The sequence below is a fragment of the Girardinichthys multiradiatus genome, chromosome 1 (assembly GCF_021462225.1).
Source record: "Girardinichthys multiradiatus isolate DD_20200921_A chromosome 1, DD_fGirMul_XY1, whole genome shotgun sequence".
Lineage (NCBI taxonomy): Eukaryota > Metazoa > Chordata > Actinopteri > Cyprinodontiformes > Goodeidae > Girardinichthys > Girardinichthys multiradiatus.
In genome coordinates this window covers 28,794,492-28,822,395 of record NC_061794.1, presented here as the reverse complement: position 1 = coordinate 28,822,395, position 27,904 = coordinate 28,794,492, and the positions used below count along the sequence as shown (strand labels likewise).

Sequence of the window (27,904 nt, the reverse complement as noted above, 5' to 3'; positions counted from 1 at the left end):
TCGCTTCAAAAGGGTTTATTTCAAACCTTTACAAGAGTTACATTCAAAAACTTTTTACAACACAATTGAGCAAAGATCTGATGAGGCCACTACATAATTATGTAGAAGGAACACTTAAATCTTTCAATCAGACCTGCAAGGCAAATATGATGAGCAAGCAGAGTTATTTTCTGGATAAACAATAAATAACGTAACAAAATTTCAACCAAAACACTAAAAAAAAAAAAAAAAAAATTGTTTCCCCCTGACCTCAAATAATAATAAAATGTAAAAACATTTAAATGTGCTGATCTGTTTAAATGTATTAGACTATGATGGATGGATTTGATTAAGGGGATTCTGCTTTGAAAACTACAAAAGGCAGTTCGACTTCCTAATGAATTGGTGATAAATAAAACCTCGTTAAAGTGATTAACAATAAAATAAATATGTATAATGTTGAACTGAGATTTATTTTTCTGAAACAAACCTTTTCAAGAAATGTTTCACTACAATCTTTTTTTTTTTTTATATGGTAGTTTCTTTTTTCCGTAAAAACCTATTTACTGAGCTCATCAACACACTCACCTTGTAGAAAAATACAGTTGTCATTTAACATTTATCTTTGTTCACTATTCATGTGCAAGAAGGGGCTGCTGTCTCTCTCCCTTTTACTTAAAGTTAAGCTGAGTTTTAGCTTTCTTGAGCCCATTCACAAGAACCTCTGTTTCTTTGGAGCTGCTGTCGTCACTGTCCTCGCCTTCGTTGTTGTTGCGCCAACTGAGTTTCAGAGGAGTGAGCTCAGGTGCTATGATATCTCCATCCTACATGTAAGAAAGAAAGCATGTTTGTTATTAGACCTGCAAGAATCCAGGGCTTACAGAATAAAAGCGAATGCATAATTAAAGAGACAAAGTTGGGAAGTTTTATGTTTATGCATTTGGCAGACGCTTTTATCGAAAGCAACTTACAGATGAGACTATATCAATGCAGTTAATATCAAAGCTAACGATAAGCCACTTGACGAAAGACCACTAGTCAGGTTCTGTCAGAGGTGATGGGTGACTGTGAAGAAATAGAGAGTGGGCATAGAGGAAAGTGCAGAGAGAGAGAGAGGTGATAATAAAGTACAAGGTAGGTGCTAGGATAGGAGATTCTCTCTGAAGAGCTGGGTCTTCAACAGTTTCTTGAAGATAGACAGGGATGCCCCTGTTCTGGTAGCACTTGGTAGGTCATTCCACGATCGTGGAACAGCACACGAAAAGTGTCTGGATTGTCTTGAGCATTGTGTTGCGAGAACTTTCTAGTAGATTGGAGTCATTCCTTTAACCACTTTGTTGGCCAACATCAGTGGTTTGAATTTGATGTGGGCGGCAAATGAGGGCTGACCTCTGCTCTTTTTGGCTGATTGAAGACCAGATGTGCTGCCACGTTCTGGACTATCTGTAGATGTTTCACAACACAGGCTGGGAGATGAGTTAGGTGTGCATTGCAGTAGACAAGTTTTCTTTATGTTCCTTAGGACAGTCCCTAATTTGAAAACCAAATCTACCATGTCACTATCTGGTTCTGCTTGTGCATAGGGTACAACTCCTTCACTCTTTAGAGTACTGCATCAACTCATACATTAATGCAATATTGTACAAAGAATCTAAAAACTATGTTGTGATGAAAAGTGATTTTTTTCATTTATAATTATAAAATAATATTATGGTTGTTTCATCACTAAATATGGTTTCAGGGCTTCTCTTTGACAGCATAATACATACATTCTGCATTGAACTCAAAATCAAGTTTGGTCACCCAGTCATCAGGATAAATATACAATATTGGTGTGTGCATACCATTCTTCATCTGGGAATCCTGTGCTATACAGAACACAATGAATATACTAATCTCCATGACTAGATGACTACATCATGACGTGGCCTGTCTTACAACATACAGGTCCTTCTCAAAATATTAGCATATTGTGATAAAGTTCATTATTTTCCATAATGTCATGATGAAAATTTAACATTCATATATTTTAGATTCATTGCACACTAACTGAAATATTTAAGGTCTTTTATTGTCTTAATACGGATGATTTTGGTATACAGCTCATGAAAACCCAAAATTCCTATCTCACAAAATTAGCATATCATTAAAAGGGTCTCTAAACGAGCTATGAACCTAATCATCTGAATCAACGAGTTAGCTCTAAACACCTGCAAAAGATTCCTGAGGCCTTTAAAACTCCCAGCCTGGTTCATCACTCAAAACCCCAATCATGGGTAAGACCGCCGACCTGACTGCTGTCCAGAAGGCCACTATTGACACCCTCAAGCAAGAGGGTAAGACACAGAAAGAAATTTCTGAACGAATAGGCTGTTCCCAGAGTGCTGTATCAAGGCACCTCAGTGGGAAGTCTGTGGGAAGGAAAAAGTGTGGCAGAAAATGCTGCACAATGAGAAGAGGTGACCGGAGCCTGAGGAAGATTGTGGAGAAGGGCCGATTCCAGACCTTGGGGGACCTGCGGAAGCAGTGGACTGAGTCTGGAGTAGAAACATCCAGAGCCACCGTGCACAGGCGTGTGCAGGAAATGGGCTACAGGTGCCACATTCCCCAGGTCAAGCCACTTTTGAACCAGAAACAGTGGCAGAAGCGCCTGACCTGGGCTACAGAGAAGCAGCACTGGACTGTTGCTGAGTGGTCCAAAGTACTTTTTTCGGATGAAAGCAAATTCTGCATGTCATTCGGAAATCAAGGTGCCAGAGTCTGGAGGAAGACTGGGGAGAAGGAAATGCCAAAATGCCAGAAGTCCAGTGTCAAGTACCCACGGTCAGTGATGGTCTGGGGTGCCGTGTCAGCTGCTGGTGTTTGTCCACTGTGTTTTATCAAGGGCAGGGTCAATGCAGCTAGCTATCAGGGGATTTTGGAGCACTTCATGCTTCCATCTGCTGAAAAGCTTTATGGAGATGAAGATTTCATTTTTCAACACGACCTGGCACCTGCTCACAGTGCCAAAACCACTGGTAAATGGTTTACTGACCATGGTATCACTGTGCTCAATTGGCCTGCCAACTCTCCTGACCTGAACCCCATAGAGAATCTGTGGGATATTGTGAAGAGAACGTTGAGAGACTCAAGACCCAACACTCTGGATGAGTTAAAGGCCGCTATCGAAGCATCCTGGGCCTCCATAAGACCTCAGCAGTGCCACAGGCTGATTGCCTCCATGCCACGCCGCATTGAAGCAGTCATTTCTGCAAAAGGATTCCCGACCAAGTATTGAGTGCATAACTGTACATGATTATTTGAAGGTTGACGTTTTTTGTATTAAAAACACTTTTCTTTTATTGGTCGGATGAAATATGGTAATTTTGTGAGATAGGAATTTTGGGTTTTCATGAGCTGTATGCCAAAATCATCCGTATTAAGACAATAAAAGACCTTAAATATTTCAGTTAGTGTGCAGTGAATCTAAAATATATGAATGTTAAATTTTCATCATGACATTATGGAAAATAATGAACTTTATCACAATATGCTAATATTTTGAGAAGGACCTGTATTGTACTGGCAGGGTTTTCATTACTGAAGGAAGGAGGACTGGAAAAATCAAAATGGGACATTCTTGATAATAATCTAAAGATGAAATGAGAATTTATATCCAAAAAACACAGTAAAACAAACTGTATTGGCTTCAGAGAAAAAAAGTTAAACTGGTAGAATGACCCAGTATGCACCATGTTTTGTTCATCAAAACATGGTGCATACTGTTAAAGATTAAAAATATGTGAACACACCCTTGTCACTGCACCTGATGTTGAACAACAGATCCATCGTTACTGTGTTCGAGCAAGCAGGTAAATCCAGTCTCTTGGCTCATCAGTAAGAAAACAAAGTCATGCCAGGAAAAAGATTTGATCACATTCTTGATTGTTGCACCCATTTAAAACAAGACCAACTTGTTCTCATTTTGTGAAACATGGATTCCTGCAGTAAGAAAATTTGACACAAAGACTTGTTTTAATCATCACTACCAAGAACACAAGGATTTACGCTGAAAATAAAATAGATTCTATCACACCCTGAGCACTGAATTGCTCCATACATTTTAACGGTTTATTGTGTGTAACTATTCATGTAAGACATTTATATCTTCTCAGCCAAGTTATGACAGATATTCTACAAAATTAAAAATCTGCCGCCTAAGCTCCTACTCATCCAAGAACTCTGCCCTAAATGTTTCTCATTATCAATGCCCATAATAATATTTTCCTGGTAGGTTTGAAAGAGACTAGTTCAAAACACATAGCTAAGGAAACTCTTAACTGGTTCTAGAGAAAGTAAGGCTGCTATATTGGCCCAGTAAATTGGCATTACCAAGAAAAGATTCAGTTATATTCGGATTTATTGATTTAAAACAGGGACAGTGCATATTAATAAACAAATACAGCATTTGAAAATATGTCAGATTATAGCCCAAGGCTCGTTTCCAACTACTTGTCCCTCAGCAGGTTAATGTTCACATAGGACACTATGTATTTAACTTTATGTCATTATAAGAACACATTCATGATTCTTAACAAAACTGTCTTCAATGACTGTCAGGATGGAGGAGTAAAATCAAAAGTTTGTTGAATGTACATGTAGCTTATAATGTAAAATTTAAAGGGAAAGACACTTTCTTGGCAAACAGCATGACATTTTGTAAAATGTTTTTGTCAGGGAAACAAAGAATATATATCTTCTGTAAACAGAACATATCAATATCAAAACAGCTTCATATCAATAAAGTCACTAAATTGTTCCAATAGATAGCTTGTGCAGTGGACTCTAATAGGAAAAGAGGCTTGAATTTATAAGTTTGTCTACCTTGTACTTATAGATTCTCTGTTATGCAATACAAAAAGCAGATATGAGAAAAGTTTGTTGTAAAAATTAAAAAAGTCAGGTTTAAGGCAGATGGAAATAGAGACATAACAGAAGTTGGTCCTTCGAAACAATTATCCTATAATTTCTCAGTTATGGTACCAGTTGAATTCAAATGATTTTCAAGTCTGAACTAGTATATTGTGAACTGCCTTTTAACATTTCCCAAACTGCATTACAGATTAGCTGGATTAGATGCGAGAAAACATGTACAGTACATAAGATAAGTATTGAACAAGTCAATATTTTTCTCAGTATAAATATTTCTGATAGGGCCATTGACGTTAAATTCACATCAGGTGTCAAAGAGAACCCAATAAATTTGCACATACAAATAAAGCACAGCAAATTAGCCACAAATGAATGAATGGGTAAATAACTGGAATGACACAGGAAATAAGTATTGAACACATAACTAAAATGAGTTGCAAAAAAGGCATGGGAAGTAGAGACACCAGCTGAAATCTGTTCGTATTTAGAAAGTATTTATGCTGCTATGTGCAAATCAGATTCAGCTGCTTTAATATTACTTGATGGCCTTTAAAATGTTTCTCATTTTCCAATAAAAAAGGTAAATATAAAAAGATAAAGCTTATAGTTAGACTGGCTGAGATTATTTTGAGCTTTCTCTGTAGTTATGCTGCTATAGGCTTAGGCTGCTGGGGAGACAATGACCACTTTCACCCTCTTCGCTATATTCTCATGCTACTCTCCAATTTTGCATTATTTGCTGTTATTTCAGCTTTTAACTGTATGTTTTCTCTCTTTTCTCTTCCTAGAAGCTACACCAAAAATGGCAAATCTAAAAAAAACTTCTGTCTTTAGCTTTAGACGACTGCATGGTTCCTCTGGTTTTAATCAATATAAAACACAGAATCGCTTCAAAAGGGTTTATTTCAAACCTTTACAAGAGTTACATTCAAAAACTTTTTACAACACAATTGAACAAAGATCTGATGAGGCCACTACATAATTATGTAGAAGGAACACTTAAATCTTTCAATCAGACCTGCAAGGCAAATATGATGAGCAAGCAGAGTTATTTTCTGGATAAACAATAAATAACGTAACAAAATTTCAACCAAAACACTAAAAAAAAAAAAAAAAAAATAGTTTCCCCCTGACCTCAAATAATAATAAAATGTAAAAACATTTAAATGTGCTGATCTGTTTAAATGTATTAGACTATGATGGATGGATTTGATTAAGGGGATTCTGCTTTAAAAACTACAAAAGGCAGTTCGACTTCCTAATGAATTGGTGATAAATAAAACCTCGTTAAAATGATTAACAATAAAATAAATATGTATAATGTTGAACTGAGATTTATTTTTCTGAAACAAACCTTTTCAAGAAATGTTTCACTACAATCTTTTTTTTTTTTTTATATGGTAGTTTCTTTTTTCCGTAAAAACCTATTTACTGAGCTCATCAACACACTCACCTTGTAGAAAAATACAGTTGTCATTTAACATTTATCTTTGTTCACTATTCATGTGCAAGAAGGGGCTGCTGTCTCTCTCCCTTTTACTTAAAGTTAAGCTGAGTTTTAGCTTTCTTGAGCCCATTCACAAGAACCTCTGTTTCTTTGGAGCTGCTGTCGTCACTGTCCTCGCCTCCGTTGTTGTTGCGCCAACTGAGTTTCAGAGGAGTGAGCTCAGGTGCTATGATATCTCCATCCTACATGTAAGAAAGAAAGCATGTTTGTTATTAGACCTGCAAGAATCCAGGGCTTACAGAATAAAAGCGAATGCATAATTAAAGAGACAAAGTTGGGAAGTTTTATGTTTATGCATTTGGCAGACGCTTTTATCGAAAGCAACTTACAGATGAGACTATATCAATGCAGTTAATATCAAAGCTAACGATAAGCCACTTGACGAAAGACCACTAGTCAGGTTCTGTCAGAGGTGATGGGTGACTGTGAAGAAATAGAGAGTGGGCATAGAGGAAAGTGCAGAGAGAGAGAGAGGTGATAATAAAGTACAAGGTAGGTGCTAGGATAGGAGATTCTCTCTGAAGAGCTGGGTCTTCAACAGTTTCTTGAAGATAGACAGGGATGCCCCTGTTCTGGTAGCACTTGGTAGGTCATTCCACGATCGTGGAACAGCACACGAAAAGTGTCTGGATTGTCTTGAGCATTGTGTTGCGAGAGCTTTCTAGTAGATTGGAGTCATTCTTTTAACCACTTTGTTGGCCAACATCAGTGGTTTGAATTTGATGTGGGCGGCAAATGAGGGCTGACCTCTGCTCTTTTTGGCTGATTGAAGACCAGATGTGCTGCCACGTTCTGGACTATCTGTAGATGTTTCACAACACAGGCTGGGAGATGAGTTAGGTGTGCATTGCAGTAGACAAGTTTTCTTTATGTTCCTTAGGACAGTCCCTAATTTGAAAACCAAATCTACCATGTCACTATCTGGTTCTGCTTGTGCATAGGGTACAACTCCTTCACTCTTTAGAGTACTGCATCAACTCATACATTAATGCAATATTGTACAAAGAATCTAAAAACTATGTTGTGATGAAAAGTGATTTTTTTCATTTATAATTATAAAATAATATTATGGTTGTTTCATCACTAAATATGGTTTCAGGGCTTCTCTTTGACAGCATAATACATACATTCTGCATTGAACTCAAAATCAAGTTTGGTCACCCAGTCATCAGGATAAATATACAATATTGGTGTGTGCATACCATTCTTCATCTGGGAATCCTGTGCTATACAGAACACAATGAATATACTAATCTCCATGTGGCCTGGGCATCATCGATTTTTAGAGAGTGTGGATTACTTCGGTTGTTTGGTGAGATCCTTTTGTTGTAGCCAGAGCTATGATAGGACCCCATACGTATAGCAGCCACACTCCCAAGAATATTAATAAATATAATACTACTAAAATAAAGTCTCCGGTGTGCTGTGAGCCTGATGTGGGCATGATTAGGTTATAGCCTTAGCATGAGGCCTGTGCGGCCAGTACCCTGTAAATTATCTGATGATCAATAGACACACACGGGCCACACCACATGGTTAAGCTGCCCACAGGCTCCCTCCATAAAGCATCCTAGGTGCTATTATGCTGCCACCACCTGAATGAAGCATTTCAATCTCACCACAGAAGCTGGGCCTATTTTCACAACAGCATACAAAATGAGAAGTTTGCTGTGACCGCAGGGCCTTCGAAATCAGGGAAAATCCACTATACAGGTCCTTCTCAAAATATTAGCATATTGTGATAAAGTTCATTATTTTCTATAATGTAATGATGAAAATGTAACATTCATATATTTTAGATTCATTGCACACTAACTGAAATATTTCAGGTCTTTTATTGTCTTAATACGGATGATTTTGGCATACAGCTCATGAAAACCCAAAATTCCTATCTCACAAAATTAGCATATTTCATCCGACCAATAAAAGAAAAGTGTTTTTAATACAAAAAACGTCAACCTTCAAATAATCATGTACAGTTATGCACTCAATACTTGGTCGGGAATCCTTTGGCAGAAATGACTGCTTCAATGCGGCGTGGCATGGAGGCAATCAGCCTGTGGCACTGCTGAGGTCTTATGGAGGCCCAGGATGCTTCGATAGCGGCCTTTAGCTCATCCAGAGTGTTGGGTCTTGAGTCTCTCAACGTTCTCTTCACAATATCCCACAGATTCTCTATGGGGTTCAGGTCAGGAGAGTTGGCAGGCCAATTGAGCACAGTGATACCATGGTCAGTAAACCATTTACCAGTGGTTTTGACACTGTGAGCAGGTGCCAGGTCGTGCTGAAAAATGAAATCTTCATCTCCATAAAGCTTTTCAGCAGATGGAAGCATGAAGTGCTCCAAAATCTCCTGATAGCTAGCTGCATTGACCCTGCCCTTGATAAAACACAGTGGACCAACACTAGCAGCTGACACGGCACCCCAGACCATCACTGACTGTGGGTACTTGACACTGGACTTCTGGCATTTCCTTCTCCCCAGTCTTCCTCCAGACTCTGGCACCTTGATTTCCGAATGACATGCAGAATTTGCTTTCATCCGAAAAAAGTACTTTGGACCACTGAGCAACAGTCCAGTGCTGCTTCTCTGTAGCCCAGGTCAGGCGCTTCTGCCGCTGTTTCTGGTTCAAAAGTGGCTTGACCTGGGGAATGCGGCACCTGTAGCCCATTTCCTGCACACGCCTGTGCACGGTGGCTCTGGATGTTTCTACTCCAGACTCAGTCCACTGCTTCCGCAGGTCCCCCAAGGTCTGGAATCGGCCCTTCTCCACAATCTTCCTCAGGGTCCGGTCACCTCTTCTCGTTGTGCAGCGTTTTCTGCCACACTTTTTCCTTCCCACAGTCTTCCCACTGAGGTGCCTTGATACAGCACTCTGGGAACAGCCTATTCGTTCAGAAATTTCTTTCTGTGTCTTACCCTCTTGCTTGAGGGTGTCAATAGTGGCCTTCTGGACAGCAGTCAGGTCAGCAGTCTTACCCATGATTGGGGTTTTGAGTGATGAACCAGGCTGGGAGTTTTAAAGGCCTCAGGAATCTTTTGCAGGTGTTTAGAGTTAACTTGTTGATTCAGATGATTAGGTTCATAGCTCGTTTAGAGACCCTTTTAATAATATGCTAATTTTGTGAGATAGGAATTTTGGGTTTTCATGAGCTGTATGTCAAAATCATCCGTATTAAGACAATAAAAGACCTGAAATATTTCAATTAGTGTGCAATGAATCTAAAATATATGAATGTTAAATTTTCATCATTACATTATGGAAAATAATGAACTTTATCACAATATGCTAATATTTTGAGAAGGACCTGTATAATGTTATACCACAGTCCTAAATTGATAAATAATAACAATTGACTAACTGCTGATGCCATGTAGGCTCAAGGAATACCTGAGGCTTTGAGAAGTTCATGTCCATGCACCATTGAACAAAGTGCTTCTTGGCAGCCTCCACAGTCTTCTCATCTGTTTTCTTGCAGTATACCCTGATCAGCTGTTCAGCAAAGTGTTCTGGGAGAAGTTTAGATACCTAAAAGGAATAAAAGCAGCACATATAGAAGTTTATCTTTAGTGATAAATTCAAAATGGAAGCAGAGACAGAATAAATGTTAAACATCTAGTGCAGGCGTTTCAAACTACTGTGTTTGGGGTCCAATGTCCTGCAACTTTCAGATCTGTTCCTGGTCCAACACACCTGACCTTCAGCAAACAGTTAAGTTCTACAGACCTATAATTTCATACAGGGTTGCTGAAGAAGAGTGAGATCTAAAAGTTGCAGAACAACATCACTTGAGGACTAAAGTTTGGCACCTATGAATTAGTGGAATTCTTTAATATTAGCTTAAATTCTTACCTGGTTTTTGCAGATCTTTATGGCTTTTGTTGGATCTTCCTTGCAGTAAAACCGCACGTTATTGATGGGGTTCTTTTCCTTCATACCATAGTCCATTACTATTACCTAAAATAAATAATTTTTTTCTTAAATCCAAATGTAAAGCAAGGAAAAAAAAGGAAAGGCAATATTTAAAAAATCAAAACACATGACAAAAACCCTCAACAGCGACCCAAACGAAATTAACTCTTGAGGTTTGCAGAAAGATGACAAAGGATTTAATAAACTTCGATAAAACTCACACTGACTACAAAGTCCTCTGGCTGCAGAACAACATCCAGGGAGCCACTCTGAGGGGCGGATTTAGCCAAATCTGCCTCCCAGCTGAGAATGGTTTCCTTAAGGAGAGAAACAATTGGAACAGTCAAAAGATGCCTCTATCTAGGCATCATTAAGCTACAACACCAACTACACTGCAGTACGTTTGAGTCTATAAACACATATTGATCACCACAATTGCCTAATTCCTAATCGTTTTCAAAATCTGCGATAAGAGATTACATTTTTACTCTTTTGAGATTCTTTTTCAGGGTTTAGATATTAACTTAATGAAGCAAGACCCTGTGTCACTTGAAGAAATGCAAACAATTCAGATATCTTAACCCTCCACTAGCCTAACTTAATTATTTCCACTGTCCTATTACAAACAGACCTGACTGACAGTCAAGGCTTTGTCTGGCCGGGTTTGCCCGAGGCACTTGTAGAGGTGCCGGCAGATGATGTTGTGCAGTATCTGCCTTGCTTCTGCAAGCTCCTGAGAGGAAGAGTTCAGGATCTGTTCAAAGACATTATCTAGAAGGCAAAAGGAGAGATAGAAGAGATCAGAGCAAACAAAATCAAGAAAATTAGTCAGATTATTTGTTTAAAACTAACCAATGGGTACCATAAAAAGGTCAACTTTAAGGCAAGTATTTAAATTCTAGTCATGGAACCTAATTAACATTTTACAATTAATACACAACATTCCCTTTGAGAAAAAAACCCCAAAACAAAGTATACTAAAATGTAAGTGTCAAATGATGCAAATCATATTCTGCAAATCACATTTTAATTTGAAGTGCCTTTGACACTCTTTTCCCATAAATGCAGAAATTGAAAGAAAACATCTTAATATTGAATGAATTGAGCAGTAATTGACATATTAGGATTAAAGATATGTTAAAAGACAATTGTGAAACAAAAAAAAGCATATTTTGTGTTGCAAGTCCAAAGTCGCCTGGAAATGACATCTAAGGGGAAGTCTCCTTGTTATTCATTGTGTTAGCGTCAATGATAAACAGTTCAGGTAGAAGGCAAGTTGCCTTAAAAACTGTGTTAATATGGTGAAACAAGCATTGCCAATGGTGGCAGCAATGCTACGACAGCAGCTGTTAGTCTGCACTACTTTCCTGAAGTGAAGAGGATCAGAGCTGCCTGGATCAGAGCTGGAAACCTGAGGAGGGACAGATGGGCTGGTCCAACCAAGCACAGCCAGTTGTGATCGGAGGACTTCTCAGCAAACTACTTTGAACAAGAAACCTTCTGAACTCGCAAGAGAAATGATGTCAGAGCTCAGGATATCTGACAGATGAAGGAGTATGTTGAAGCAGTCTATAACCACGCTGTTCAGAGCATCTGATGTGAAAAGAACGCCAAAGAAAAGGTTGTTACTGCTGTTGCTAAACGGATCAAGGCTCAGCAGGAAAGAATACTTCCTTGGTGCAAAAGTACATTTAGATATCGGCAGTTATTGTTAATAATTAAACATCACAAATTATTATTTTTATTATTAATAATGATGCAAAATAATAATTATTATTATTAAAATAAGATAAATTACATGCGCATACGATATGTTTAAATAAATGTTTCTCTAAAGATTCTAACATAAAGTTAAAAAAATGAGACCCCAGGTAGTGTCTTCAGATCTTGAATCATCCCTTGTGTCTGCTGCTACTGCTCCATGCTGCTCACTTCACCTCCGGTTGTTTCACTCAGTGCTATATTTACTGTAACCCTGGTTTGAGACTGTATCAACGTCGGTCTGGTCCGCTGTGAAGCCTGGAGGAGCTCCAAGACCCATATGCAGATCGCGCAATAAAAACCAGTGATAAATGCAGTAGCAAGTCCAAAACAACTCATTCTGTGGAAGTTAAGCTAGTTAAACTGCTTCCTATTTTGTTTTATGAATCCCGATATTTTCATGCGTTTTGTTCTACAAAAGGTGAGTTTACTGAGTGCAGCAAAGCTATATCTGTTGCTTAATTTGGAGCATTTAAAGTTTAAGTACTCAGTTTATAATACCTTAATTAACCCAGTAACTGGTCTAATTGATCTAATGTTAACAACTGCTAATACATACATGTGTATATATAAATATATGTGTGTATTTATCAAAATAGCAAGACCTAGTCCACCTTTAGTGAATTACTCTGAAAATCTGGATGTTGTGCTCATACTGTTTCCTGGTGGTGCTGTATGATTCATAAGCAACAAAACTTCCACAGAAGTAGTTTTTGTTATCCAAAAAGGTCTTCTTCTGACCTACACAATCGTGGGGAAGATTGCTGATGAGACAATTTCTTAAGCAAAGTCTTTTTGTGGTTTACCCTCCTTGTAGACGGTGTATATGACAACTGTCAGGAGACAGTGCTTCCAGAGCCACCACACACAGACATATCCAGTGAATGGGCATCAACTGACGCTTTTCTCGTGTTAGGCCGCTGCTGAACCTGAGATAATCATCTTACACTGGGCTAAGAAGAAAAAGCAGTGAACTTTATTTCAGTTTCCAAAGTCCTCTTTTCAGAGGAAAGTAAATTTAGCATTTTTATTTGTGTACCAAGGTCATAGAGTCAGGAGGAAGAGCATGAAGCTGTTGCATAACTGGAGAGCTCCTTCAGTGACAGACTGCTGCATCCTAGGTGCACAAAGTATTGTTATCTCAAGTCCTTCCTCCCACCAGCTGTAAGACTTTATAACCATCACTGCTCCCATTAAGCTCAATAAGTATGTTTACATCCCAGCTGTTATTTGCACAGCTTCTTCCTTTCTAGCAAATAGTCTGTTCTTGCTTGTTTATGCACAAACATACATGCAGGTTTTCTACATTTTATAAATCACCCTACTTAGTTGCACATTTTATTCAATCTGAGTATGCCATTTTTTAATAACTACACAGGGTTATTTTTTCTGTTGTAAATTTGCCCTTACTGTACAGTCTCTTATTCTTTTTATTTTTATATTTCTACCTTTGTGCTGCTGCTACACCTGAATTTCCCCACTCAAGGGCAATAAAGGACATTTCTATTTCTATTTTATTCTATTGTATATTTTGAATTATGTGAGTTTTATGTGTATTTAGAATTACGTGTAAATTCAGATTTAGAAGGTCACAACTCAATGCAATAAATACTCTAATTTCTTATATAAAAAAAAAAAAAAAGAAAAAGAAAAGCTATTAACTTTGTTTACTATGAGCCAACTGAAAACAAAAAATATTTAAAAATACACTAGGGCTGAAACAATTGGTAGGATTACTCATGATTAATCGATTAGTGAAATAATAGTCAACTAATTTAGTAATGTAATAATCGTTAACTGGAGTATAAAGACTCTAAAACATGCCATTTGCTGAAATAACAACCCACCCAGAGTAGTAATTAGGCTAAAATTGTACATAAAATATATGCATTTTGCATTTAAGATGAAAAACCTTAGGCAGTAAATATGCTCTATCCAGAACTCCTCAAGTGGCGTAGTTTTAGCTTCACCTGGTTCAAATTCTGTAACAAAAACCAAAAATCTACAAAAGCACCTTTTGAAATCTGATTATTAAATCAACAAATTGAAAAACATAGTCGCCAAATGAATCGATTAGCAAAATTTTGTTGCAGCCCTAACATACACTGATCTAAAGACATCAGAATCAGAAAAAAAACATGCTTTGGTGGTAAGGTACTACACATAGACAAACATACAGTTGACATAAATTTGGAAATATAAATATAAATTATAAATATATAGTTAAAAACAAAAAGCATAATAGTCTCAGAACTCATACACAGAAATAGTAGGAGAGGTCATGCCAATTTAGCTTCAATTTAAGATGTAATTCAAGTAGAGTTGCACAAGATATGGAATTGAGATTATCATAATCATCATCACACTATCCCTGTATGAAATATAGCAATCACAAAGGATTGCTTGGATCCAATATTTGGTAGAATATTCTAGGCTCCAAATTATGCACGCCAATAATGTACAGTGGCCTGTTGGATGGACTTTCACTGCCTTTGACAGCAACAGTGGAAACACATTCTTGGTGACTGAGATGGTATGCTATTTAAATGTAAATATAGAGTTTTCACTGACCTGTCAGCTTGGTGTAGGCCACCATGTCATCAATAGCTGTGGACAGAGAGAAGATTTGTTCCTGAGAGCCTTGAATCCTGATGTGTCGATCTGCTTTTAAAAAAGCTTCTGTGATCCTGTGGAGATAAAACAAACATTTTAGTACTTCTGATAAAAACTGCTGCATGGTCCAAGAAAATAAACCACAACAACTAAGCAAAAGAAAATCAGAGTAATGACTTACATTGTCTCAATGATGTTGCCCACTTTGTGCTGGTAGGCTCTCCTGTGGAGACAGTTCCTAGTGTGGAACATGTCGTACAGATTGCCCACCTCCTGTTTACAACCATTCAATTCAATTTTTAATTCAGTTTATTTATAAAGCGCCAATTCACAACACATGTTGTCTCAAGCCATCTGCCACAACCAACTGGGGGTTTAAGAGAACAGAGCAGAGACACAAAGAGAATACAGAAGCACTGATCCAGGAGTACCTTCTATGGGAAGGAAAAGTAAATGTTAATGGATGTGGGTCCTTTAGTCGTTTCATCTAGAAAGAAAGTACAGATAAACTCTGAGCCAGTTTTCAAGGTTACAGAGACTGAAAGAGAGCACATAGAGTTAGTCACAGTAGAAGCTCAGTCAGTAGCTATGTCTAGGAGAGAGACAGGGTTAAACACTGAAAGACAGGGCCATGTGGGTCATCGGTAGAGGGTGAGCATTAAGTTGTTGCCAGCAGAAGCTCGGACGATGCCCCTCTCCAGAAATGTGTCATAGGTAGACACAGAGTCAGGCCAGGTGTAGCTTCTAGGAAGAGACAAGAGAGAGAACATAAAGTTAGAAGCTGAAATAACAGCAAATAATGCAAAATTGGAGAGTAGTGTGAGAATGTAGCGAAGAGGGTGAAAGTGGTCATTATCTCCTCCAGCAGCCTAAGCCTATAGCAGCATAACTACAGAGATAGCTCAGGATAACATAAGCCACTCTAACTATAAGCTTTATCAAAAAGGAAAGTTTTAAGCCTAGCCTTAAAAGTAGACAGGGTGTCTGCCTCACCAAATAAAATTGGGAGCTGGTTCCACAGGAGAGGACCCTGATAACTAAAAGATCTGCCTCCCATTCTACTTCTAGAGACTCTAGGAACCACCAGTAAACCTGCAGTCTGAGAACGAAGTTCCCTGTTAGGAACATATGGAACAATCAGATCTCTGATGTATGATGGAGCTAGATCATTAAGGGCTTTATATGTGAGGAGGAGAATTTTAAATTCTGTTCTGAATTTAACAGGAAGCCAGTGAAGGGAAGCTAAAATAGGAGAAATATGATCTCTCTTTTTAATTTTCATCAGAACTCTTGCTGCAGCATTTTGAATCAGCTGAAGGCTTTTAACTGCATTTTGTGGACATCCTGATAGTAACAAATTACAATAGTCCAGCCTTGAAGTAACAAATGCATGGACTAGTTTTTCAGCGTCACTGCTGAATAGGATATTTCTAATGTTGGCAATGTTCTGGAGATGAAAGAAGGAAATCCTAGAAACCTGTTTAATATGGGAATTAAATGACATGTCCTGGTCAAAAGTAACACCAAGGTTTTTTACTTTATTATCGGAGGTCAATTTAATGCCATCCAGGTTATGTGATTGACTGAGCAGTTTCTTTTTTAAAGACTCTGGTTCAAAGACAACAACTTCGGTCTTGTCTGAATTTAGAAGCAGAAAATGTAAAGTCATCCAAGTTTTTATATCTTCAAGACATGCTTGTAGTCTATCTAACTGGTTGGGCTCATCAGGATTTATGGATAAATAAATCTGAGTATCATCAGCCTAACAGTGAAAATTTATTCTATGCTGCCTGATAATTTGACCTATTGGAAGCATATATATAGTAAAGAGAATTGGCCCAAGTACTGAACCCTGTGGTACTTCACAATTAACCCTGGAGTTTAAAGATGATTTATCATTTACATGAACAAACTGGAATCTGTCAGACAGATAATATTTAAAACAGCCTAGTGCTTTTTCCCTGATCCCTACAGCATGTCCCAGCCTTTCAGATCATCCAGCCTGATAGATCTCAGTGCTGCATTTGATTTAAAAGCTTGTGGTACATATCCATTTACTAAGGATAGATTAATCATATCTAAAATGGGGCTGGTAATCAGAGAGAACACTTCCTTAAATAATTTGGTTGGGATTCGGTCTAACATACAAGTTGAAGGTTTAGATGAAGCTAATATTTCTGATAACTCAAGAAGCTCCACAGGATCAAAGCAGTCCAAACACAGATCAGGTTCTACAGTTACTTCCAATGTTGTCTCACTTGCTGAGGATGAATTAATCATCTTCGGGAGTATGTCAAAGATTTTCTTTTTAATAGAATCAATTTTACTTTGGAAGAATCCCATAAAGTCATGGCTGCTAAGAGCTAAGGGAATGGATGGCTCAACAGAGCTATGACTCTGTGTAAGTTTAGCAACTGTACTAAAGAGAAACCTAGGATTATTCTTGTTCTCTTCTATTAATGATGAGAAATAAGCTGTTCTAGCTTGGCGAAGTGTCTTTTTATACAACAGTAGGCTATTTTTCCAGATTAAGTAGGAATCCTCTAGGTGTGTAGAGCGCCATTTTCTCTCCAATTTTCTAACATTGTGCTTTAAAGTACGCAGCTCTGAATTAAACCAGGGAATCTGCCTCCTATGGATAATTACCTTATTTTTCAATGGGGCTGCATTGTCTAATGGACCACGCAATGATGAAGTAACATTATGAACAAGAGAATCAATTTGTGAAAGGGAAGAAAAAAAATTATTGCCCTCCATTGTGCTTTTCAGTGATAATGAGGAAATCAAAAGTGGAACAGATTCTTGAAAGGTTGTTACAGCATTGTCTGATAATGATCTACTATAATGAAATTTTCTTTCAGGTGTGGAGTACTCGGTTAAATTAAACTCAAAGGTTATTAAAAAATGGTCAGACAGGACAGGGTTATGAGAAAATATTGTTATGTCTTTACACTCAATGCCATATGTCAGCACAAGGTCCAGAGAATGAAGACAAAGGTGGGTAGGTTTGTTAACATTTTGAGCACAGCCAATTGAGTCTAAGATAGCATTAAACGCTATATTTAGGCTATCACTTTCAGTGTCAACATGAATGTTAAAATCCCCCACTATAATAACCTTATTTGTATTTAACACTAGATCAGATAAAAGGTCTGAAAACTGATCTAAAAATTGAGAGTAAGGGCCTGGTGGACGGTACAAAACAACAAACAGAAGTGGTTTTAGTGCTTTGCAATTTGGATGAGGAAAACTAAGGATTAAATATTCAAAAGAGTTGTATTGGTCTGGGAATAGTCAATAAATCAGACTGAAAGATGGTTGCAACTCCTCCTCCTCGCCCAGTATTTCGAGGAATGTGAAAATTTAAATAATTAGTAGGAGTTGACTAATTTATAGTAACATAATCCTCCTGCTGCAGCCAGGTTTGTGAGGCAAAATAAATCAATCTGATTGTCACAAATCAGGTCACTAACTAGCAAAGTCTTTGAAGAGAGAGATCTTATGTTCAGTAAGCCACATTTAATTGTTTCATTGTTCTTTTCAGTCTGAATTGTTTATTTTCTATGAGATTTTCATGATTTCCTCCTTTTACATTATTTTTTAATCTATTCAATTTTGGCCGTGGGCAAGACATCGTCTTAATAGGGTAATGGGTGGGTAGCAGTACAGAAGCTGCAGAGAGGAGTGTTAAACTACGACCCTGCTTCCTGGTCTGAACCCTGGGTTGTCAGAGTTTTGGAGAACTAATAAATTTGGCCAGATTCCTAGAACAATATTCTCAATGTTAGCGACCAAGTTTCATATTTTCCAATCTGATAATTAAAAGAAATGAGGAAGAAATAAATAAAACTACACCTTGTCTCTTGTGCAGATGTGCTTCTGCCCATCCACTTCACAGACCCTTGCAAATTTTAGGAAGCGGCGATAGTCAAAGTTGTTCTGGATGCCCAAGTGGTAGCAGTCCCTGAGAAAATATAGGAAAAAATTTAATCATTAGTCATTTAATGTCATAAAAAAAGAATTTATATAATGTGTTGATTTAGCATTGAATCAAAAAATCCAAACAGCGCCTCACCTGGCAAAATAATCCCACTTATCGACATCGATGCCGTTCTTTTTGTTGGCGACAATCTCATAGAGGAAGGACTTGTCTTTAGGACGGCCTTTGTATGGCCACTATGGAGACAGAACGACAAATGTGTTTTATCATTCCCAATCTTTTACCTTTTATTAGGAGGTTGAAACACGTTTTGTATGATGTGTGGTTATTTACAGTACAGTTCACCCCTCCTAAACAAACACACTTGATAATCCCCACGGGTCCAAATATTTGAGTTTACCCTTTACTGTAAATGCATTCTGAAACTTTCCACTCCAGGGATACTGGTGGTGTTTGATACTGCAACTATTAATACCAGATTCTCCCATGTACAGTTTGAACTTAATGTTTGGAGAAAATATAAACTGTTTATAATGTAACTGTCTCATGATTTGGGGTGCTAGAAACATCCCCTTTGCAATATTCAGGGTGGCTGCAAGTTTCAATAAGTTAAATTAAAGATGTTTTAAGACCATTATAAATTACATTTTATAGCTATGTTAATTATACAAAATACCCCAACATAACTCCCTTATCACACAGTAAGTACAGTAAAACCCATAGTGTCTTATTAAGAAGACGATCAAAGTCTGACAGGAAACCATCCTATTTTCATTATTGTAAAATCACTTGTAGATATTTCATTTTAAACCTTGATTCTTAACTGTTTTGAATGGGCTTGCCCCACCACGATTAAAGGATATTATTCAGAAAAGGAATAATACAATAAATACCAGAGCACAAGGTAGAGGAGACTGCAACATACTGAGGCGCAAAACACAGTTTAGCTTGAAGGTGGCGTCTATTAGAGATGCACATTCATGAAATGGGCTACTACCAGCACATACCAGAAACTGTGAGAACTATGTATTTTTTTAAAAGAAACTTAACCATTGGTTGAAAACAAACCTGTTATATAATAAAGTCTTCCAATACTTACTGATGAGGGCTTTGTATCCTGCTTTTAGATAGCTTCTGTTTGTTGTGTTAATGTGTCCATCTTGTTCAACAGAACTACTATGTGGTCTCTGTGTCCCGTCTTCTAAATTGTGTAGTGAGGTGTTTTATTATTTTAAATATGTTTTTTCTTTCTTTCTGTGATTACCTGCTTTAGGACAATGGAAGAAATTTAGCTATTGTGCTAATTCCTGCATATTTACATTGTAGTATATTGCGATAATGTTGATTAATGTGCATTGTCCTAATCATTTACTCCAGTGTTTTTCCAATAGGTTACCTGCCTTCAATGCCTTCAGACCCAGAAATCTAAGAAACTTCATAACAGCTATTACTGAATGAATGACATCCCTAAATTCAAACAAACCTTTGATAAATATGCCCTTTTTTATGACAGGGGAGCTGGTTGTAAATACCTAACAAGAACATCTTTTTATTTCCCTAGTGAAACTGCAACAGTTCAGTTTTTGGAGTTCAGAGTTTCACCAGAAGGTTAATTGTTCAGCTTTAAACTCCTTCTAGCAGGGCTCTTTACTGCACTACATGAAGGGGTTTCTGGTTTAGTCAAAGCCCAATACGGTCTCTGCCAGAACTACAGCATGTGGACGAATAAATGCCATCAAAGCAGTTAAAGAAAGCAAAAATAAAGTTTTACAACTAAATGTGGAAAATTTAAAGGCCTGTAGTGCAGGGGTGTCCAAAGTGAGGCCCTGGTCCATTTATGACACTTGGAATAACTCTGTTTGGCACTCAACCACAACTGAAGAATAACACAAATTTGGCCAACGTTGGGTACAAAACAAAGTTTTTGTCTTTCACTAGCTATGTATTTATTTCTTTCATTTTAATTATATAGAAATTAGGACCACAAACATTGAGTGAATTCTACTCTAAATCAGACTTGGACGCACCCATTCATTAAACTTGACAAGATGCAGCAAGCATTTTAGAAGAAAGATTGACTCATATCCTAAAATCATTTTGCAGACCCACAAACAGAACACGGTTAGCTCCGAAAAGTTTGGAAATTCTATTCCTTTCTTTTAACACAAACATGCAAGACCCTTTTCATGTTTTAATGATATACGGATTCTTTTTAGTTTTATTTTAATATAGCATGTTTTGTTAAGTTGTGAGCACCTAAAAATAAAAAATCCCCAAATAAGTTTTTAGATTTTTATTTAGAAAAGGCTCATTTAAAACTATGTCCCCAGAGTACTTTCAACTTCACGATTTAGGGCAGCTAGGCAAACAGTTTGGACGCCACTGCTTTATGGGAGATCTAAAGCATTGCAGAAACCATGAATGGTGTAATAAAAGGGCCAGGAATAGTGTCCTGTGGTGAGCATACATTTTGGTTTACTTAAGACATTGTTTACCTTCTCTTCTCGACCTGAACTATTGTCCAGCGGTCCTGCAATCTGCTCCTTGATAAAGTCCAGGTCTTCTGGCAGCACCAGGCCATGCTGCTCCATGACTGGCCTCAGGCTGTTGTCATCCACAAGGTAGTCAAACATTTTTAGAGAGGCAGCTTCATGCTGTAAGACGCAAAAAGTTATAATATAAAAATCAGCAGAAAGTGAAATTACGAAAACTGAGCAGAACAGAAAGAGCTCCTCTTAAATTGGTCTCAAAAGGATGTTGTAAACTCTTCTGTTACTCACTGCAGGTTTGTGGTCACAACTTACATAATGACTTTGTGCTTAGTAGTTCTTATTGGTTGTCTTTATCAGTCGGAGCCCTAAACTGTCTTGTTATCACATCAATTGACATCAACAGCTCTGTGCAGAAGCCCTGGCCTGCAGGCAGGTTTACCATCAATAAAACCTTTTGTAAACCAGTTGAAATGGAAAGTGGAAATTCCCCTGATTGGCAAGTTTGATCTTGTATATTGTGGCTTACCTTTTGGAATCTCTTTAGTTGCCAGATTATTTGGTTATGACTCATAATTGATGTTCAAAGCTTCAACCAAACAAGGAACATCAGCAACACTAAATGTATTGGTGCAACAAAAACAGGCAAGAAAGACAACATGAGAATACATGCCAATGAGATAAAAATGAGACGTTCTTACCTTCCAATTAATTCCTGGACGTGCTTTGGGTATGAACATACCATCAAACAAATGGGAGAAAGGTCCATGTCCTGGAAGGGGAGGGAAACAACAATATTGGGTTTTAAATGTTCTTTCAAAGGCAATTAGAAGTAGCTTGGTGTCAAAACAGATTATAAACAAATTCACTTCAATTCTTACACTCAGAAATTAAACCCAAACAATTGAGACGTCTGTGACCAAACCTGTAAGTATGATCAGTGGTAATCCTAAAGAAATTATTTTGGTTTAGATAAAGGTCGAGCAAGAAAACTGTCTCAGAGATACGGATAGTTATAGCCACTAAATCTCAGCTGATCCATTTATGTTCTAATTAAAGTAAGAGGATTAAAAAAAAAGATGATTTTTCTTTACAGAACATACTTGTCATTTGCTGCTTCATGGGGTTTAGTAGGTGTTTATAATTGCATTACTTCAAAGTTTAAAAGAGATTGCTTCTAACACAAACTAATCCTTAAATGGACACAAACAAGTGAGGTGATGGAACAGCTCTGAGATATAAGGATATTATAGTTTTTTGAGGAGCTGTGAAATCTTGTTAAGATAAAGCAGTTAAAACACTTAAGAAAGCTGCGGGTCTCCAGATATACAGGTCCTTCTCAAAATATTAGCATATTGTGATAAAGTTCATTATTTTCCATAATGTCATGATGAAATTTTAACATTCATATATTTTAGATTCATTGCACACTAACTGAAATATTTCAGGTCTTTTATTGTCTTAATACGGATGATTTTGGCATACAGCTCATGAAAACCCAAAATTCCTATCTCACAAAATTAGCATATTTCATCCGACCAATGAAAGAAAAGTGTTTTTAATACAAAAAAACGTCAACCTTCAAATAATCATGTACAGTTATGCACTCAATACTTGGTTGGGAATCCTTTTGCAGAAATGACTGCTTCAATGCGGCGTGGCATGGAGGCAATCAGCCTGTGGCACTGCTGAGGTCTTATGGAGGCCCAGGATGCTTCGATAGCGGCCTTTAGCTCATCCAGAGTGTTGGGTCTTGAGTCTCTCAACGTTCTCTTCACAATATCCCACAGATTCTCTATGGGGTTCAGGTCAGGAGTGTTGGCAGGCCAATTGAGCACAGTGATACCATGGTCAGTAAACCATTTACCAGTGGTTTTGGCACTGTGAGCAGGTGCCAGGTCGTGCTGAAAAATGAAATCTTCATCTCCATAAAGCTTTTCAGCAGATTGAAGCATGAAGTGCTCCAAAATCTCCTGATAGCTAGCTGCATTGACCCTGCCCTTGATAAAACACAGTGGACCAACACCAGCAGCTGACACGGCACCCCAGACCATCACTGACCGTGGGTACTTGACACTGGACTTCTGGCATTTTGGCATTTCCTTCTCCCCAGTCTTCCTCCAGACTCTGGCACCTTGATTTCCGAATGACATGCAGAATTTGCTTTCATCCGAAAAAAGTACTTTGGACCACTGAGCAACAGTCCAGTGCTGCTTCTCTGTAGCCCAGGTCAGGCGCTTCTGCCGCTGTTTCTGGTTCAAAAGTGGCTTGACCTGGGGAATGCGGCACCTGTAGCCCATTTCCTGCACACGCCTGTGCACGGTGGCTCTGGATGTTTCTACTCCAGACTCAGTCCACTGCTTCCGCAGGTCCCCCAAGGTCTGGATTCGGCTCTTCTCCACAATCTTCCTCAGGGTCCGGTCACCTCTTCTCGTTGTGCAGCGTTTTCTGCCACACTTTTTCCTTCCCACAGACTTCCCACTGAGGCGCCTTGATACAGCACTCTGGGAACAGCCTATTCGTTCAGAAATTTCTTTCTGTGTCTTACCCTCTTGCTTGAGGGTGTCAATAGTGGCCTTCTGGACAGCAGTCAGGTCGGCAGTCTTACCCATGATTGGGGTTTTGAGTGATGAACCAGGCTGGGAGTTTTAAAGGCCTCAGGAATCTTTTGCAGGTGTTTAGAGTTAACTCGTTGATTCAGATGATTAGGTTCATAGCTCGTTTAGAGACCTTTTTAATGATATGCTAATTTTGTGAGATAGGAATTTTGGGTTTTCATGAGCTGTATGCCAAAATCATCCGTATTAAGACAATAAAAGACCTGAAATATTTCAGTTAGTGTGCAATGAATCTAAAATATATGAATGTTAAATTTTCATCATGACATTATGGAAAATAATGAACTTTATCACAATATGCTAATATTTTGAGAAGGACCTGTATACTGTGAAGCAGCCAGCCCAGCCCAGAGCAACACTGACCCAGGTCATGGCAGAGTCCAGCGATCTGCACACAGAGAATGTCCCTGCGAGAGATGAGGAGCTCTGGCTGCTTCTCGTTGAGGGTTTGAACAAGTTGTCCAGCCAAGTACCCAACCCTGTAATCAGCCAGAAACACAAGACATTAAATCAAAGTGTAAGGACAGACTTTTATAGTAACTTGGCCATCTTAGTAGCATAAAACCAACAATTTCTGAGTGAAAACTCTATTCTATGTTGAAATACAGTGCCTCTGTAAAGTTTTCATACCCTTTTATTTTTTCACATAATGTATTTTCTTCATATTTTATGCGACAGACCAAAACAAAGTAGTGCATACGTTTGAAGTGGAAATAAAAGAATACATAGTTTTTAAAATGTTCCATTAATGAAAAAACTGAAAGGGGAACCAATATCTGTATTCAGCCCCTTTTACTCTGAGAACTCTTAAATAAAATCCAGTGAATCCAGTTGTGTGAATTCAGGGCTATATATCATCTAATAACATTCAGATGGGCGTGATATTTTCTCAAGTTAAATCCAGCTGTTCCGTGAAAGCCTCCGAGCTTTGTCAGAGAATATTAATGAACAAACAGCATCATGAAGACCAAGGAACACAGAAGAAATGCCAGGAATAAAGTTGTGGCTGTGAAGCTTATAACAGGGTTAGATTATAAAACAACATCCCAAGCATTGAACATCTCACTGAGCACTGTTGAATGACATAGTCAGGGCTATAACACAACAGTTTAGATGAAATCATATTCTTGAGTTTGAACGGTGCAGTCATAGTACAGACCTAAACCCAGCTGAGAATCTGTGGCAAGGCTTGAACATTGCTGTTCAGAGACTCTCCCATATCCGGTCTGACTAAGCCTTTTTGTAAAAAGCATGGGCAAAAATATTAGTCTGTACATTTGAAAAGCAGGTAGAGATGCAGCGCAAACGAGATGCAGCGGTCATAGCAGCGGAATGTGCAACTACAAATTATTGACTCAGGATGTCTGAATACCGTAATTCAGATTTATATTTCTAAACAGTTTTTAAAACATTTTATGCTCTTCTTTTCACATAAAACTTGAGCACTACTTAGAATTGGTTTATCACCTACAATCCCAACAAAATACCTTAAAATTTGTGGTTGTAACTTGAGAGGATGTGACAAACTTCCAGACGCATTGATACTTTTGCAAGGCACTATGTAAGCATTTGTCTTCAAAATCCATCACCTAACGTTAATTAACAACAACTAGGGGCCCAATAATTACAGATATTTACCCAATGCTGTGTTCAAAACGATTGTGGGATGCTCCAGGAAAAACGTAATACGTCCCTCCAAGCTGCTTGATGTTTCGAAGTCGCTGAAACTGAGGTGTGTCGATGATCTTGATGAGAAGGGGGTGCAGCTCCACATGGCCGTGGATGGGATCATTAAAAACCTGACAAACAGGAGAACAAAATTAGCTCCACATCTGTGATCAACAGCAATAAAAAAGGGCCGAACATGACAAATATCAGGGTGAAACCACTAAAGACAGACATCAGGATGAAATCACAAAATATATTTTATTTATACAAGTTAAATTAGGCGCTTCATTGGCACCATTGTACATACAGGGGTTGGACAATGAAACTGAAACACCTGTCATTTTAGTGTGGGAGGTTTCATAGCTAAATTGGACCAGCCTGGTAGCCAGTCTTCATTGATTGCACATTGCACCAGTAAGAGCAGAGTGTGAAGGTTCAATTAGCAGGGTAAGAGCACAGTTTTGCTCAAAATATTGAAATGCACACAACATTATGGGTGACATACCAGAGTTCAAAAGAGGACAAATTGTTGGTGCACGTCTTGCTGGGGCATCTGTGACCAAGACAGCAAGTCTTTGTGATGTATCAAGAGCCACGGTATCCAGGGTAATGTCAGCATACCACCAAGAAGGACGAACCACATCCAACAGGATTAACTGTGGACGCAAGAGGAAGCTGTCTGAAAGGGATGTTCGGGTGCTAACCCGGATTGTATCCAAAAAACATAAAACCACGGCTGCCCAAATCACGGCAGAATTAAATGTGCACCTCAACTCTCCTGTTTCCACCAGATCTGTCCGTTGGGAGCTCCACAGGGTCAATATACACGGCCGGGCTGCTATAGCCAAACCTTTGCTCACTCTTGCCAATGCCAAACGTCGGTTTCAATGGTGCAAGGAGCGCAAATCTTGGGCTGTGGACAATGTGAAACATGTATTGTTCTCTGATGAGTCCACCTTTACTGTTTTCCCCACATCCAGGAGAGTTATGGTGTGGAGAAGCCCCAAAGAAGCGTACCACCCAGACTGTTGCATGCCCAGAGTGAAGCATGGGGGTGGATCAGTGATGGTTTGGGCTGCCATATCATGGCATTCCCTTGGCCCAATACTTGTGCTAGATGGGAGCGTCACTGCCAAGGACTACTGAACCATTCTTGAGGACCATGTGCATCCAATGGTTCAAACATTGTATCCTGAAGGTGGTGCCGTGTATCAGGATGACAATGCACCAATACACACAGCAAGACTGGTGAAAGATTGGTTTGATGAACATGAAAGTGAAGTTGAACATCTCCCATGGCCTGCACAGTCACCAGATCTAAATATTATTAAGCCACTTTGGGGTGTTTTGGAGGAGCGAGTCAGGAAACGTTTTCCTCCACCAGTATCACGAAGTGACCTGGACACTATCCTGCAAGAAGAATGGCTTAAAATCCCTCTGACCACTGTGCAGAACTTGTATATGTCATTCCCAAGACGAATTGACGCTGTATTGGCCGGAAAAGGAGCCCCTACACCATACTAATAAATTATTGTGGTCTAGAACCAGGTGTTTCAGTTTCATTGTCCAACCCCTGTATATGCTAACAACTGCAAGTGAACTTTATGATTAAGATGCAAATCATTTTTGACACTGGGGCTTGTAAACAAAAAGAAGAATGTTCTTCTTTGCTCATACCCTTGGATTTACAGTCTGCCTTATGTTATCTTAACAGCCTTGACAGTCTGCCTCTGTCTGAAAGCCTTTACCTTGCTGAGTTCTGCTTCAATCTGCCCCAGTTTGCTGAGGCTGTGCAGGATCCGCAGACGGTCACCGAGACGCCTGAAGTGAACAATCAGATGATTTACATTAAAACCGCACTTCAGAGCTACAGCTTCAATGTGGTAGCAGAGGAGGAAGTGTTTGTCACATTTCCTCTCATCCACGAGGTCGTCTTATTTTGTGGCAAGATGTGAAATCTTACTTTATGCCAATCTTCTCCAGGTCTGCATCCTTGAGGTACCTCAGCCCCACACCTGTAATCTTTTCAGCTGCATCACACCAGAACAATGTCAGTATATATGCTGCAGAACAAACACGTCCCATTTGTGTCGCTAACACACATTTTTTAAGTTTAATTTTGTGAATAACTAATTAAAAGTGAAGCGAACCTCTGAATGTATCATTCCATTCTCCAAGGCCTTCCCTTTGCAGGTACTGACAGGTTTCCCCGACCCCCCACCGCATGAAGTCCGAGTCCGGCTGCGAGCCTCGGACCACCGACACCCTCTTCTCCGGGGTTTTGAACACCTCATCCGTGCTCAGAGCTGGCTCTATGACTCGCTTACGACTCGCCATGTCGATCAGACTAACAGGCGTTTAGTTGATGAAGACAAGAACGCGTTAAGCCAGCAGCAGTTTCAACAGTCTGAAAAACAGCTGATCCAGCTCAGAATGCAGCGAGAAGATGAAAAATACCCGGGTTTTGTAGTGTCGCCGGACCCGTAGAGCTAGGTAAAAAACAT

The 27,904-nt window shown here is 38.7% G+C and overlaps 1 protein-coding gene across 2 annotated transcripts; it reads right to left on the bottom strand.

The window, feature by feature from the left end:
* Window positions 1-27,904, bottom strand: samhd1 (SAM domain and HD domain 1). Of its 2 annotated transcripts, none has more exons than XM_047371911.1 (16): window positions 27,551-27,904; window positions 27,364-27,430; window positions 27,149-27,221; window positions 25,371-25,531; window positions 24,096-24,211; window positions 21,816-21,886; window positions 21,121-21,279; window positions 18,761-18,861; window positions 18,541-18,649; window positions 14,867-14,958; window positions 14,644-14,759; window positions 10,943-11,082; window positions 10,533-10,628; window positions 10,252-10,356; window positions 9,790-9,927; window positions 1-803 (listed from the first exon to the last, which is right to left on the bottom strand). In XM_047371911.1, exons 1-16 carry the CDS (start codon window positions 27,735-27,737, stop codon window positions 651-653), a joined length of 1,884 nt encoding a protein of 627 aa, XP_047227867.1. In that variant the 5' UTR covers window positions 27,738-27,904; the 3' UTR covers window positions 1-650. The 2 variants fall into 2 exon arrangements, with proteins under 2 accessions (XP_047227867.1, XP_047227876.1); XM_047371920.1 differs by lacking the exon at window positions 1-803 and adding an exon at window positions 4,361-6,579.